A 16,493-nucleotide genomic window follows, 5' to 3' on the forward strand; every position below is an offset into this window, starting at 1 on the left:
GGGGCAGAGCGGGGAACGCAGGAGAGGGTCGTTTGGTTCCGTGCACCAAGGCCAGGACAAAGGAGAAGCCAAGTTTAAAAATGAACTCAACATTCCTATCCATCTACTACATCCCAGCAGACAGAAGATAAATACGTATCTTAGAAGATGGGGGGTCCTGAGATGAACAGGTGAAGTGTAGATTAAATCACAGTTCGAGCTCTTTGAGAGTTATAATGTTGGAATTATGTAAAAGGATTATTTTGAACTCTAATTTTTTAAAAAGGTTCTTCATACATTGACAGCCATGTAGGGTTTTTTTTTTAAATGCATTCAGCCAAACAAAATCCTCAAAAGAGTTAAGCAATCACTATCTTAAGGAACGTTATTTAATCTTGATTTACTTACGCAAATTTTCTATCCAAGCTGATCAGTAAACCAATAAAATACGCTGTCTGTGCATCGTTCCTGTTGACCTAAGACATGGACATTTACATATAGTTCAGTTTATATTTATGGAATAAGCAAATCCCCCCCCCAAAAAGCCATGTTTTAAGTGGCACCATATTCAGGAACTTTTCTGCCTGAGGAGGGATTCGAGCAGGAATTGTGTTGTATGGTCTAAGTTATTTCTTCATAGAAAAAAAAGAAAAATTGGACACACTATTTAACAACGTGCATTTATAAAGTGAACCTCTGCCTTCAAACACCTCCAGTCACTGGGTTGTTCAAGTTCTTCTTTAAAACAGCGAGGCTAGTTGAGATCGCACATCTAAGAAAAGACTCCTTCGTCCATGTCCATTATTGTGCAATAATGGGAAATATTCCAAGGCTGCTGGACGCCCTGTAGCGCCTTGGTGGCCACAGGCATCTCCAGGTCCGCTCCCTCTTCCGTCCTCTCTGGCCAACCCCTGGACGCTACGCGGATGCTTATGGGGGAGATTCTCAGCCTCACACTCTTGGGAAAACTAAAACTAACTTGGCTGACAGCTGACAATTTTGGTACAACCAGGATTATTTTTCAGTGGATACCCAAGCTGTGCTCTCTCTTAGCCAACAATCTGGCCAAGCAGAGCCACATGCTTTTAATCATAAACAAGCCACACATATACCCAAAAGGGCCAGGATTAATACAGTAAGACTAGCTAAGAATTTAAATCCTCGGAAATCTATGTATCCTCACAAAGTGGGGATCCTTTTAAAGCCCAGACTAGAAAGCTTTCCTGGGAGCTGGGATTCTGCACAGAACTTTCCAGCAATACAGCTGTTCCTTTTTTCAGGGCTGACCTCTCCCCCATGCCCCAAGGCACTCCCATTGTTACACCTGGTGTAAATTCAGTGCACAGCTGAAATTGCGCGTGGGTACCAAGCACAGGCTGATCATACGCCACTGGGACGTTCTTAATCACGTTCTTACGTATTTCCATAGAAACTTCTTTTCACTTTCACTTCGAATGGAAACAAGATCACCGAAATTCCTCTTGCAAAATTCTCGCGCGTTGTCCATGGTTTCCTTCTCTTTGCTAAAATAATACTGGTAGTCCTTGTAAATCACCCAGCCATCTTCGGTGATCGCTGGATCTGAAATATAAGTGAGAAGAGGTTGCAAATTCTACTCTAAGGATCTGAGTATCTGGGGTGTGTCAGGTACACCGAAGTCATCTCAGAGGCCACTGCCAACCTGAGCATCCGGCCACAGAGCGGCTAGCCACTGGGACCAACTGAATAACGCAAGGCCCGGTGTCCTCTCACTGCCACCCCCAAAACACCGGCACCCTCTCCTCGCCACCAAGTGCACATGTCATGAGCTGGTGCAAGAACCCCGGCGTGGCTTCTCTCAGCAGGATGGCACAGCGGGGAGGGTTATATCCTTGCACCTGTGATAGTCTAGTCACGGGAAAACGGATGTCGGCCCGCTCTGAGCAAGGCCAGCTACAGCATGGCCCGGGCTGCTTCAGGGTCGAACTGGAGGGCCAGGGGCTTCAGGAACCGGGCGGCTGCCAGGGCTTCCAGCTGCGGGACCCTGGACCCTGTGCTGAGGCCGAAGGCCGAGCCCTCGGGTTTGACGGCCCGAGGAGCCGCGGCTGCAGGTTTGGTGTGTGCGCAGGTGGGCCTCGCTCCGGGGGGACGGCCAAACCTTCACGAGGTCTCAGGGATACCAGAAGCTCCACTGTCTTCTTCCCAGGCAAGTAAATTTTTCATTAACAAAGGAATAAAGAGGGAAAAAGGAGCATCCATACAGAGACCGGGAAATGGGGAAACTTACTGTCTTGGGCAGCTGGTGTCGGCTCAGGTTTGGGGGTTTGTCCTGTAAAACAAGAAAATTAAAGGTAAAATGTGCCGGAACTTCTGCTATTCCAGCTCCTTCGCTTTCCACTCAATTCATGGGCCAGGACTGCTAAAGCCTTTAACCACTCTCTCTCTCTCTTCCCCTGCCTCCTACTCGCCACTTCCCCGTCATCCTGAGGGCAGGGAAGGGAGGAAGAAGGGAAACCCAGCGAGGCGCTGGGAGTAAAGCACGTGGGAGGCGGTCACCCCAGCCCCAGGTGCATGCCAGTGTCCAGCACGACAGAGGAAACAAGAGAGCAGGAGTTTGGGGATCAGGGAGCTGAGGTCCAAGTTACTTAGCCCTAATTTTGTCAACTGCAAAAGGGGCATAAAACACATGAGGGTTTGCTATTTAGTGCATATTGGAGAACTGTTAGGTGCCCTGTCAGAGATCTTAGAAAAAGCTCTGAAAGAATTTGCACTTTGAGGATTTGAAACTATTAAAAGGGATTATTGATTGACAAAATATATGTTCCTCAAAGAATCTTACTCTTATTAAGTGCATATTTCCATGCAGGCTAAGGGTCTCTCCTCCTGCCAGGGAGATGGTGGGGCGGCTGGACCCTGGTGGTCACTACACTGGGTTGAAGTTGTCCAGCATCCCACGGGAGCGCAGCGACAGAGGGTACCGTGTGCTAGCTGGGAGGCTAGAAAGCTGGCACCCTGAGCGCCTCGGTTCTGGAAGCTCTGAAAGTGTGGATCTAGGCAGAAGGAGGGAAGTGCCAAGCGGAGATGCCCAGGAGAGCACAGCCTCGCCACAGGAGGCTGGGGCAGGCTGCTGGCAGGGGAGAGCACAGCACTCGCCCTTCACAGGGGCTGTCCGTCCATGTGTCTCTACTACCTGTCATCCTTCACCTCTAGCCACCTGTCACCTGTACCTAGCCCGCTAATCCTCACCCATCACCACGCTCTGTCTGCCTCTGTCTAAACCTAAGACCCGATGCTGGACCTGGCCGCGAGGCGCTCCCTGGCTCCAGGTAGCTGGCAGCACGCGGGACGCGCTGACCAGCAAGAACAGGGCGGCTGCTGGAGCACCAGCCGTTTAGAATGGGGCTTGTTCCTTGATCTACCTGAGAAATCTATTCTTAGAACGTTCAGGCTTGGGGAAACGTTCACCTAGATGGTGATTAACCCAGAAGGTGAGCAGGTGAAAACTCCCCCCGCATTGCATTTTCATTACTCTGCTTACAAAGTAGAACACACCCATGCACTTGTGCACGCACAGACACACACGCATGTACACAACATACACGTGCTCACACGTAAACATACACATGCACGTGCGTGAACATGCACGCCTATACACATGCACACACAAATATACAAGTGTGCACACAAACACAGACACACATGAGCATATGTAAACAATGTACATGTGCACGCAGGCATGTGCACCTGGGCACGTGTACATATGCTCGCGCACACATACACATATTACACAAGCACACACACATGCCTGTACGCGCACACGCGCACACACGCGCCCTGTGGATCCTCAGCCAGCCCCGCGGCCCTGGGAGCGCTGGAGGACGCGTCTCCAGTGGCCGGGTTTGGAGCCCGTGTGGCCTCTGATCTTCCCTCCTCCGGAACAGGCCGGCGCTCAGCGACTTCTTCCTTATCTCGTCAAATGACGGCCCTGGCAGTTCCCTGACTTTAGTGATTTTGTTTGTTTGGTTCCACTAATGACAGGAAGATATCGGGGTGTCTGGAGGTTAGTTCCCCAACCTGAGATAAAGGAGAGGAAAGGCTCCCGTACCTTTCCGGATCTGGCAAATCCAGTTGTTAAGATTCTCACAGTTCATGTCATTCCAAGACAGCCCAGGCTCGCCCTTCAGCTCCCCACAGTACTCCACATTTTGGTAATTATTAGGCTCTCCGTAAGCCCAATTTTCATATGAAACCTGTAGCAGAAACATGAAATTTCAACCATTTACCATTTACATTAGGCCAAAAGCAACCATCTTACCAAACAGGAAAGGAAAGCCAGGTTTGCGTTTTTTTATAGCTCTACTTTTTTCACCCTAGCTTTGCCTTGAAGGCCAAGTTTATGAACATGGCTAAGAAAGAACTGTTTTTGGTTGCATGGGAACTTTTAAGGTTGAGTAGCGTATGCTGCTGATTCTTACAGAATTTACTTTAATCCCATTAATTAGAATGGATACAAAACCATTGAAGTGGGATTATAGATAGGAAAAACTTGGCAAAAAAGTTCCACTTCTCAGTATTGGGAGTTCCTAAATCGATAACCCATTCCCAAGGAGTAATATTTAGGTGTATTGTTGGAAGGACTTGGCCCAGTGGTTAGGGCATCCGCCTACCACATGGGAGGTCCACGGTTCAAACCCCGGGCCTCCTTGACCCATGTGGAGCTGGCCCATGCTCAGTGCTGATGCACGCAAGGAGTGTTGTGCCACGCAGGGGTGTCCCCCGCATAGGGGAACCCCACGCACAAGGAGTGCACCCCATAAGGAGAGCCGCCCAGCGCCAAAGAAAGTGCAGCCTGCCCAGGAATGGCACCACACACATGGAGAGCTGACACAACAAGATGACACAACAAAAAGAAACACAGATTCCTGGTGCCACTGATAAGGATAGAAGCGGTCACAAAAGAACACACAGAAAATGGATACAGAGAGCAGACAACTGTGGGGAGCGGGGGTCGAAGAAAGAAAGAAATCAAAAAAAAAAAGAAGAAATGCATTAGTTCTTCTTACAAAAGACCTGTGATATGTTGCTAACAAAGCTATCAGACTTGATCAAAATCAGCAGTAGGAATCAACGGAGGCTCCAGCGTGGGGCCTCCATGGCGTTTTCGCTGTGTAATCACAGCCCACAGGGTTTTAGATTAAGGATTTGGGTCTATATCCAGAAACCTGGAATAAAAAACCCCAGTATCAGTAAGGCCATCAAATAAACCTTGCTCAAATCCCTTGAAAAGTTTTGAGTGGGTTATATGAAAAAGTCAAACTGAAATTATACAAAGTAAATTCCTATGGAGACTCCACCAGCTACACACGGCCTGTGTGTGCTACAGCTTCTCACTTCTCCATTCCTCAGAAGGCAGAAATCCTATGGTCATTCATGGAATAGCAAAAGGCGCCCAGTTCTATTAATCCATGAGAGGCCACAAATGCTCAATTTCTTAAAAAATTTAACTTTTTACCAATTCTGCATTATAGATTGCAGAGGTTGTTTTATATAAGCCAGCTGAATGAGTTTTCATTTCCAATTTATTTTCATCCCGTTATCCATGCCAAAAAGCTATACCTTGGGCGCTCGGGAGAATTAAAATGGGGTATGGGTGGGACAGTGACACAAAAGGGCATTTCTTCTTCATAGAAAAGAGTCTGGCATGACAGTGACCAGTCCTATTAAAACTGAGGGTTGAAACAAGTGGCACATCAAAATAGAGACATGATGAAGCATCCAGGTACTCACAGGAGAGCCGTCGCTCCAGGTAAAACCCTCCGAAGGGCTGCCGTACGTCAGTCCCAGCCAGAACCGCTCGTGGTAGTTTGCCGTGGCCCTGCATGGCACAAAGACACGCCATGCGTTAAACAAGTCTGGTAAGCCATGGGGACTAACCAGACTGCAAAGTTACCTCCAAATCATAGAAGAATTACGCAGTAGAAGTGCGTCATAGAAGAATTACGCAGTAGAAGTGCGTAAGGATACAACCCAGGGATATCCCCAAAACTGACAGCAATTTGAGAAGAAATAATTGTAAAGCCTTGAAATAACGCATTGCTTCCTTCCTTCATTCACTTAACCAAAAGTTTTTGAATGTCTAGAAGTGAAACTAGATCAAAAAGGGCCCATGGGTTTGAGATATGATCCCATTAGGCTCGTGAGCCAACCAAATTCAGAAACATAAAAATCTTCTCAACATCATCAGCACCAAGTAGGTAAAAGAAAGGCGCAGCATATAGAAAGGGCACTTACGTCACTAACCGCCATATAACTTGCTGTTCATCTTTATTGTTGATACTGGCTAAGTCGCCGCCTAGAGCGCGACAGAAATCTCGGGATTCAAACCATGTTTTCTTGTCATGTTTTCCTTTTGCAAACAGCTAAAGGGAATGTGGTTTCAAGAGTTACTTCACATTTCATAGTTTATCCGATCATGAGACATAATTATTTACTTTTTCCCATAAAGAAAAGTAAGAACTGATAGTGGCCCAAAATAATGTAATTCTCGTGGTTTAAAGTCAACTTATGCGCAAGTACTTGGGTAGCAAAGCTTGGGGGATGACTTTGTTGAGGAAACCTTAGAAAACGAAATTATTTAGTAGAGGAGAAAGTGGATTAAAATCTTAGAAGCTTTAGGCATATCAGTTTGGCATGCAGCACATACAGGATCAATTTTGTTAAGTGTGGAAAAATGGTTTCAAGATGGAAAGAAAATGCAAGAAACATTTGATACAAAGAAAATTTTAAGGAAAATAACCTTTCCAAAATTGTGCCCGCGTGTGTGACCCTGTTGCGCTTACACAGGGAGCCACCTGGCAATCTTTCGACACCATGTTGGTAGCACCCTTCAAAACTGCCTTGCACTCATCTCCTGGTGGCGGTACATTTTGACAACTATCGGAGCACATGCCTTCTGGAAGAGCACCAACAAGGGTGGGCTACAGGCTAACATAAATTTACTTCCTATTAATAGGTTGCATGTTCAACATATAACCAGGTTAGACAACAAATCAAAATATATGCTTCATTAGAAATTCTGTGCTTTTCGAGGTGGTTGGGGTAGAGCCTGTTGGGAAATTATATAGAAAAGCATAGAGTTCACCTAAGAACATAGAAATCTCAAAACTATGCCGTATTATTGAGAGGATGGCAAAGAAAAGAGAGAAGCAGAATCCGCAGCGTCAGCCTGGGACGTGCCTGCCAGTGTGCGGACAGTTCAGGAGCCACTCGAAGCCACCAGGACTGGTCATCATCACAGCCTGGGGACGGGGGGCTGGCTTCCAATGGGCCACGGCTGCACAAGCTGTCCTCGAGCAACCCAAGACGGCCTTTGCCTCCACCCTAGCTTGAGCTGGGTCAGCAATCCCCACCAGTTCCCCTAAGACTCCTGCAGGCTCCCAGCTTGCTAGACCGTGGCTGTGAGGTTTTCATTTTCTTCAGTTAGACCTATGAATGCTTGAATTTTATTAATAATCCCCACATCCTAACATTTACAAAGATGTTCTCCATTATTCCCAAACAAGTCCTACCCCTAGTACCCCGGGAACCATGGAGCTCCTAGGACAGCACATATTTGGGTTTGTGGAACATCTGCCTGGGGACGTCCCTCCCTCAGTTCCTGATTGACCCCCAGCTCTGCAGAACCCTGCTGCCGCCAACAAAATCCACCGACAAGTCCCCAGAGCCAGACTAATGGCCATGGAGAGGAAGAACCCTGGCCTGCACATGGCAGCTCCAGTTTCCCGCAGTAACAATAAATACTTGATTTGCTTCTTATTAGTCCTAAAATAATCCATTTACAAAATTCCTCCTGTTTGACTTAATACATGCCCTTCTACGTAAACTTTATGTTTACCCCTGACTCACCAGTTTGGACTGAACAGTCCACTAGTCTCTCCAGCTACTTGTGGGAGTGACCAACACAAGCAGCTGGCGAAGACAGGACGAGTCACGCTCCGCCTGGCCAGCCTCTCCTGGCTGCCTGCCAGGCACGGCATGGCCAGTGCCATGCGAAGGCTGTTCTACAAGCACCTCCTGAGAGCAGGAGAGGACAACGCCGCTAAACAGATGAGCACGTTTTTGTATTTGGCTAAGCCCGTCCTTTAGAAAGAAAGTGACTTACAAGAGAGAAAAAAGGCCAAAAAGCTTGATTCACTGTTTCTGCTTCTATTTTTCTTTAGTTGGTTGTTTTGGCGAACTTGATTGTATAAGGAAGAAATGGGCAGTCTGGCCTAAGAATCTATAAGGTGTTAGTAGGACACTGACCTGGCGTTTGAGGGGCTGTGGGCCGTGCGCCCCTATATGTCAAGGCCTCCATCTCCCGCCATTGTAATAATCAGGGATTAAATCAGAAAAATGGACATTGTCTCTAAATTAGGTGTAATGCATTATTGTACATGCATTTATCACTTAAGTTAGAGAAAGGCAAAATGATGCGATAGCTAGCGTAACAGCAAACAAGAGTCCCGTGAAGGTGGAAGAGAGGAGGGGCAGCGCGAGGGCGGCAGCCGAGGAGGGCCCCTGGGGCTTCTCCGGCGGGGGGTGTGTTGCCCCAATGCAGTGAATCTCGCCCTTGGTGGTCAGCCCCACGCCCCGGGCAGCTCTCCAGAAGTGACCGACCCCCGGCCGCTCCAGATCAGAGGCTTCAGGACACGGAATTACGGTGATCCTCGCCACTCGGGGGCCTCCCCAGCGCTAAGGCCAGCCCCGCGGCCGCGTGCACCTGCGGGCGGAGACTCACCTTGAAGCACAAGCTCGTCTTGCTGTCCGTGCCCCAGTCCTCGGGACATCTGGGCTCTGGGGTCGTGGTGGGCTCCGGCGGGCGGGTCACCCCTTCGGCCCAGTGCTTGCACACGAATTTTGCCTTCTCGTCGCATTTCAGCACGTCCCACAGGCCCCCCGCGATGCCGGTTCTCATGGCAACACACCCTGTCTTCCGCCCTGTGGAAGACGCAGAGTAGAGCAGGCGCTCGCGGGAGGCCGGCGCGGCTCACGGAGGACGCGCGGGACACCCCACGGGGCTGGGCCCCAGGCGACGGGCGGCCCGCGGCGGTGGGCTTGCGCACGTGAACTGTGGTCACCTTTTATTTGCGTGTCCTCTACCCCCAGCTGAACTGCGAGCCACTCAGCCGTAGGGGTTAGGATAAGATCTTGTGTTTCTGGGATTGCACAGAGAGTCCCACACATAGGCATTTGATGATAAAATGTTTTTAGAATGATGGAATTTATCGTAATGGTAAAAGCACTAACTTACGGGTCTTTCTTTCCCTGGTCCACACAGCACAGGACTGGGCTCCGGCGAGACTCCCCGCGCTGGAGGTGTGTTCCTCAACCACTCAGACCCTCTTTCTTCACCTTAAGATGCACCCACCTCACATAGCTGTGACAAAGGCCAACGGACAAGAGCCACACGCTACAAAAGGAAGACTAAACTACGCCTGACAGTGAGCAAGTCTGTTTCATACTCGTGTTTACTTCCAAATAGCAATTTACTGAGGTAGAGTTTGGACATCAGGGTTTCTTGCTGCTAACATGAGGTGATATTTATGACAGCTATTATGCTAAGATATTACATATATAGAAATAGTTTTCAAAGTTCTGGGGACATACCTGGGTCTGAAGCAGTTTCTCCAAGGTCCCTGCTTCTCTGGAAGCCCAAGAGCTCCCTCTACTCCCCTCCGTGTCCCCCTCCTTTCGTGGTCAGTGACAGGGTCCCGTGAGGCGAGGCTGTGGCGTTCCTGGGACCCCCGGGGCCCCCCTCGCCCACTGCTCCCAAAGCCGTGCGCCAGCCGAGGGGGCCCGCCCTTCTCACAGGACCCGTCCCATCAGGACAGAAAGTAGGGGGACGGCAAGCGAGGGGAGGCGCCGACTGCACCATCTCATTCCCTGAGGACATCCCAGGCGGACCCCTCGTTTCCTACCGCGGAATGAGCAACGCGGGCAAAGCCGAGTCTTGGCTAAAGAGCAGAACTGTACGTGTGCTACTGTCCGTGGTTAACTGCACCGCTAACTCTAGTCACGGTTAAACTGAGGGCTGGCTGCGCAGCGCAGGTCCACGGATCTTCCGTAAATTTGTCTTCTCTTGCCAAATGCTCCACGCCAATGCAATGTATTAATCATACAGCAGTATTTGGGAATCTTGTATTTTATGCATGATTGTTTTGTAAACCTACAACTTCTCTAAGAAAAGAAGAAATATATGCACTCCGCTCTCAAAATGCGGCCAGCTGTTTTAAAAATGAACTGAGGTCTTACTATTTTCCAGAAAGTTCAGGAATTCAATTATTGAACAAGAATCAGATCATCTGGGTTATTGATCTAGCTTCCTTACCAACAGCGGAGTTAAAAGAAATCCTGAAGATTAAGACTTCAAGGCCAAGAGTTACACAGGCAATTCCTTTTTCAGCTTTTCACCCTGGCACAGGAGATATTTGCTACAAAGGGTGCTTTCTTTTCATCCCAAACAGTGTCATATACTGCCAATACCAGTGTATAAAGAAAGCAAAGTATCTTTCAAGGTCTATTTCAGAAACTACTTACAGCCTTTTATAAGGGAAGGCAAGTAAAAATTAATAGGGAATTTGCATTGTTTTAGGAATTACACAGATTAAAATTTAAATCCAGGCCCATGAGCATTCTAGTTACATAACATTTTGTAGTCCCCATTTCCTCATCTTTAAAATGAAAATACTTCAACATCACTTGCAGGTGTTTGATGGGGATTGAATGAACTCCAGGGCACAGAGAGACTGAACATGGCACAGAAGAGCTGGGAAGTGAGTTCCCAAAACGCTGCCCAAGGCCCACGGCCCACACGCACTTGTATTTCTAGTCACAGCTGCGCTGGCAGGTTTTAGAGCTCCTTACTATGGTTTTGAGTTCTCTGGACTAAGTTAACCCTTTGGGATATTTGTGACCATGGAGGATTTCACAAATAGTTTTCAAATGTGCCCAAACCAGATAACCCAGCAATTTTCTCTTCCTTGTTTGTTCCTTAGAACACTGCAAACTAATTGGGAAAGTAAAAGAAAAAACAAAAACAGAACAAAATACAAAATATCACTGAAAGTCCTCGCTGGCGGCCAGACCCTGCGCCTACCCGGCATGTCGGCGTTCCAGTGGGTGAACTGAACTGCCTCCTCCGTGGTCCACGCGAAGGTGCCTCGGGCTCGGAAGTCCGAGAGTCCCGTCCAGAAATAGCGCTCGGGCCGCAGGCCCACCAGGCTCGTCAGAAAGGCTTGTTCATACCTAAAGGAAACACACGAAACCAAATTCCGCAAGATCAACAGACATTTTTCCTAGTTACCAACATGAAAAGTATCTCGCTTCTATTTTTGAACTCTGACTTAATTGGTAATTCAAAGATTTTGCATTATATTTGTACACAATTCAAATGTTGCCAATTTTCTCTAAGGAAACAAGAGTCTAAGGAGTGAAAAATTTCACACAGCTAAGGAGATAGAATCATTCTAATGCGCTCACCCACTCGTGCTCTGTCCCTTACCAGCCCTTCTGTCCATCCCCTAACACGTTACGTTTTCATCTTCAGAGAGTTTTGAAAGCTCAGAGGAGCCAACTGTAGTGTCTTAAATTGGTTTTTGAAAGCAGAGGCCGAATGCTCTGCTCCCTTCTTGCTCAGCCACGCCGAGGGATGGTGGTATCATAATGGAAAATTCCACATGGACTTCCCCCTCGATTCCATCTTACATCTCAACTTTGGAAAAGAAGAGGAAAGTATCGAGAGAGAGAGAGAGAGAGAGAGAGAGAGGGAAACAGAGATCCCAACTCCAGAAAGAAGCAGGGAGCTGACTCATGAGCACAACACCTCTGTGCCTTGGGAGTCCCCTCTGCCTGCCGGGCCTGATCTGGAAACAACACGATTTGGTTGGCAAGGTAACCAAAGTTTGTCTTGATTAACAAACATAAAACAACAGAGTCAGCAACCGAGGCAAACTGTCTTCATCGCAAAAGGAAACCGGCCCCCAAAGATTTCGGGAACATAGGCAGCCGGAGAGGGCAGGGAAAGGAGCAGAGCCGGGGACGGGGAGAAGCTGACAGCAACACCCCCCTGCCCGCAGGCCGGGCAGGGCAAACCGCAGCAATGATTTATTGTATAATATTAAAACTCAATAATTTGTTACTTATTTATTGCAAATGAAAAGGGACATGTTTATGTTTCTTCTGTGCCTAATCCAGTGCTTTGCAGAGTAGGTGAAGAATAAATAAGTGCTAACATTTTAAAGACAGATGGAACTCTAGAGGGCAAACACTGGAAGCCCTCCAACAGGTATTTGCACAGCGATGTTCACAGAAGGTGGAGACAACTCGAGTGTCCATCAGTGGATGAATCAATAAACAAACCATGGTCCACACACACAGTGGGATATTATTCAGCCAAAAGAGAGGATGAGGTTGTAAGACACACTACAACACGGAAGGACCTCGAAAATGCTGTGCTCTGTGAAGTGAGCAAGACACGTAAGGCCAAATATTGTGTGATATTGTAGCACTTTGCGATTATTTTATGAACCCACAAAAAGATTGTGTGTGTAAACTAATCTATTCCTCTGGGTGTGATCCCCTTTGGTTGCATTAAATTCAGCTGGGGGGTGGGGGGCTTTGATTAGATCACTTGATAAGATTGCTTCAGGGCTTTTGATTGGCCTATGTCAGTGGGCATGACTCCGGTTGAGTTCCCGCACCCTTGCTGGGTCTGATAAACAGAGAGACAGACACAAAAAGAGAGGGCACTGTCGTTTTTATCCTCCCATGTGACAGAAAGGAGAAGGCACAAACAGTTGAGGCTCTGGGGAGAGAGGAGCCATTTTACCTGAGAGCTCACAGCTGAGGTTGGGGAGGAGAGCAGAACAGCTGAGACTGATATAGGAGACCCTAAGAAACAAGCCCTGTGCCAGCTTATAGCTGAAATCAGGAAGAGGCAGAGCAGCTGAGCCTGAGAGAGGAAGCCCGGAGGGGAAGGACAGACCAGGCGGGGATCGGTGGCCATCTTGCTTCAGCAAATGGCAGCTCACTTTGGTGAGAAAGTACCTCTCATAGTACCTTGAGCTGGACTTTCCACAGCCTTGGAACTGTAAGCTTTTACCCCAAATAAATACCCTTTATAAAAGCCAACAGATTTCTGGGACTTTGCATTGGTACTTGGCATACTAAGACAGAAATCATATATAAGAGATGTCTAGAAACAGCAAATCTGTAGAGACAGACAACAGATGAGCAGTTATGGGGGTGGGGAGAAGGGGGGTATGAGTAAATAAATAAAAATAGATAATGAATTCACACTTACAAATGGAAAAATAAACTAAAAATAAAAAGGGATCTGAGGGCCAGGCATGGTGGGTTCACCAGTGCTTCCAAGGGCAGCCAGGATGAGAAGCTTCTAGAGCCATTGGAGTCACCTGGGTGCACGCGCGTGCGCGCGCGCGCGCGCGCGCACACACACACACCTGCAGGCCATGCTCTGGCTACACCCACACCAATTACTTCTGAGCCTCTGAGGTGGGCCCAGGTATTTTTCAATTCCTCCCGTAATTCCAAGCGTGTGGCTGAGATCGGGAACCAGGGAGCTAGCCCTTCTGGTGGTGGTTCTCAGCCTGGAGACTCACCCCAGGACTGCTCGGGAGGCAGCACAGCCTGCGCCTTCCCTGGGAGCTCAGGTGGGGGCGGCCCAGGGGCTCCTTTTAGCCCGTACGTGCCCTAGCAGGGGCTGGGCTGTGTCCCACTGCCCTACACACTCACGTGGCCATAACATAGAATAATGTCTCCCTCTTTGTCCCCCCCACGACTGTGCTTATTTCTCATTATGGACATTTGAGAGCGGTTCCCTCTGCACTATCCAAGAGAACTTGCTGTGACTTTGGAAATGTTTAAAAAAAAATAGTGGAAACTTCCCACCCACACCAGTGTCCTCCTGGGCTGGACCGCAGAGGCCCATTGAGTTGCTCCTCAACTGTGACGAGCTCGTCCTGAGGGCACAGCCCCTCCCTGCTGGTCAGTGCCCCCTGGGAGTGAGCCAGGGACGTGCCAGAATAAGCGAGGAGAGGGTGATGTCCCGGCCCTCGTCGAGGCTCTCTCCAGCTCTCAAGTCCAGCATTCCCACCCAGAGGCATAGTTAGAGCCGCCTCGGCTTCTCAGAACATCAACCCAGAATCCTTGGAGTTTGCTCCCTGGGATCTGAAATGCTTGAAGCTCTACGGGGGACACTGCACCTCGGCATGTTGAGTACTTGTTCGACAGTTCACAACTTCAGCCTAATTTGGTTCACATTTCTTTTGTGCTCAAAAGGATATTATGGGAGTTTTCCAAAACCATTCGGCTTTATAAAATACTCTATGACTGTGTGGCCTATCTAGTAAACCTAGCAAAGGAAAGAGAAGAAGAATGGAATGGAATGAACAAGTGAATCACTCATCAAATGCCTCTGCCCTTTTTGGTACAGGGAGCACTAGAGATAGGATGTAGGACTCTGAGCTAACAAATTTTTACCGATTTTTCCTGCCTTGAAAATTTTGGCATATATTAGATCAGGAAAAAGTTAGATCTAAAAGCCACATTTACTAGATTATTAGTAGAGTATTCTGAATATTGCAGTATACCACTAAAGTTGTGTAATGTTTCACAATGAAGAATCCAAAGAAGGATAGGATTTTTCATGCCTCCACCCTTACGAACCAGACCTACAGAGCTCATGCAATTTACTCAGAAACTTAGAGCACATTGGGAGGAAGGCTTTTCTCCAAACTTTTCGTTAGTTGACATATTTTAGCATAAAATGAAAACAGTTACATACCTGTCTTCAACTGTTGTTAGATAAGCCTTCTCATTTCTGCAGGTTTGGTTTGCTTCTGTGAATGTTGACAGTGTGTGTCCAATAGAGTAGCAGTAAAAGCCATGTCTTTTCCAGTTCTATTAATGACATAAAGCAATGAAAGAAAAAAAAAAACCAGAGCATATTAGAGTGCTTATTTACTACGTCATATTTTAATAATTTCTCCAAAATTATCATGAAACATAAATTGATAAACAATAGATATATCTCAAGAACACAAGAGAGATCATTCACGTGAATACCGAAAACCCCAGTGCACAGCTCCTCACGTGACAACGGATGATTCAGAAGAGGGGTGGAGGAGGCGCTCTCGCCACTTACTGACGCATCCTCCAACAAGAGCTACTCTTGAAACGTTCACTGAGGAAACAGAACAGAATGACGAAGGTTTCAGCTTAGGAGAGGTAACCACAGGCTTTATTTGGGAGATAATTGCTCCTTGGGCCCGGCAGGACATGTGGGTACTCTAAAGCCATCTCATCTGGTCATACGAGAGAAGTTATCAAACTTCTGGCAACACAACTGGGCATGGCTCCTCTCCCACACTTCAAACATAGAGAAATGCAGGATAAAAATTTAGCAGTCAACAAAATATCTACACTAGAGTTTGAAATAACAAAAAAAAAAAAAAATAGAAAACTATTATAAAGGTTGGAGTGGAAAACGCCAGGGTTGTGGCTGCTTGGGGTGCATGTGACCTGGACCAAGACGCACCGCAGATCAGGACACGTGGCCTGAGTCCACGTGAGGCAGGGAGGCGTGATGCCCGCCGAGGGGAGCCCTGCAAGATAGAAAACTGACCAAAGAGCCAGGAAATGACAGAGATTCTTGTTATCTGCCTGGGGTTCTGGGCACAGGGGGAAAGTCTTCTGCTGAAAATAAAAGCCAGCCCTGTGCCACAGCAGTGTGCCAAGTATCTTTACATGGTCCATGCTGTGGAAGAATCTGCAGCAGCAAAACACAAACCACTCAACAGAAATATTTCCACCCACCAGGTCATATAAGATGACAACACCTGGGAGCAGGGGTGGCAATAGGGCCCCAAGAAGTGTAACTCACAATAAAGAATTACAAACCGGGCCAGAAAATGCCCCACTGTAAAAGAAAGTCGACCACACAATGAAACAATCTGAAAAATATTACTAAAACAAGCATGTTTGAGATGACTCGATGACAGAAGAAGAAATTGAACCGATAATGAAAGAACAAAAGGGTATGAGCAAAAAACAGGAAGATTTTAACAAAAGAAGAGAATTTCTAGAAAAGAAAAATAATGTGTTAAAAATTAATATATTAGATGAAATGAACAGAAACAGAGACAAAAACATGAAAGGAGATTAAAAACATATTGATAGAAACATGGATAATAGAATGAAAAGTTTACATATTGATTTAAGAGAGGTTTGAGAAGAGAGAATAAAAGTAATGACAAATTTTCAAGAACTGGAAGAAACATATGCACATTTAACATGAAGAATCATACTATCAAGTGGAATGAATAAAATAAATCTCTCTGGATACCTTGTAGTGATCCTGCAGAATGCCAAAGACAATGAGAAGATCTTAAAATCAACCAGAGAGAAAATATAGCGTACTTAGTTTTTAAAAGAAGAATTAGGTGATAATAGGAATGTTACGTAAATATAAAGGC

At 47.2% G+C, this 16,493-nt stretch overlaps 1 protein-coding gene across 1 annotated transcript in view; it reads right to left on the reverse strand.

Moving 5' to 3' along the window:
- Positions 1-16,493, reverse strand: part of MRC1 (mannose receptor C-type 1) — a 90,728-nt gene that overhangs the window by 36,635 nt on the left and 37,600 nt on the right. Inside the window, exons 10-18 of the mRNA XM_058297900.1 lie at positions 14,804-14,919; positions 11,096-11,244; positions 8,738-8,937; positions 6,250-6,377; positions 5,746-5,833; positions 4,064-4,208; positions 2,246-2,287; positions 1,397-1,560; positions 388-455 (exon numbers count right to left, since the gene is read on the reverse strand). Of these exons, the coding sequence (XP_058153883.1) occupies positions 388-455; positions 1,397-1,560; positions 2,246-2,287; positions 4,064-4,208; positions 5,746-5,833; positions 6,250-6,377; positions 8,738-8,937; positions 11,096-11,244; positions 14,804-14,919 (1,100 nt within the window). The remainder of the gene's footprint in view (positions 1-387; positions 456-1,396; positions 1,561-2,245; positions 2,288-4,063; positions 4,209-5,745; positions 5,834-6,249; positions 6,378-8,737; positions 8,938-11,095; positions 11,245-14,803; positions 14,920-16,493) is intronic.

Source organism: Dasypus novemcinctus, chromosome 5 (assembly GCF_030445035.2).
Source record: "Dasypus novemcinctus isolate mDasNov1 chromosome 5, mDasNov1.1.hap2, whole genome shotgun sequence".
In the NCBI taxonomy this organism is placed as follows: domain Eukaryota; kingdom Metazoa; phylum Chordata; class Mammalia; order Cingulata; family Dasypodidae; genus Dasypus; species Dasypus novemcinctus.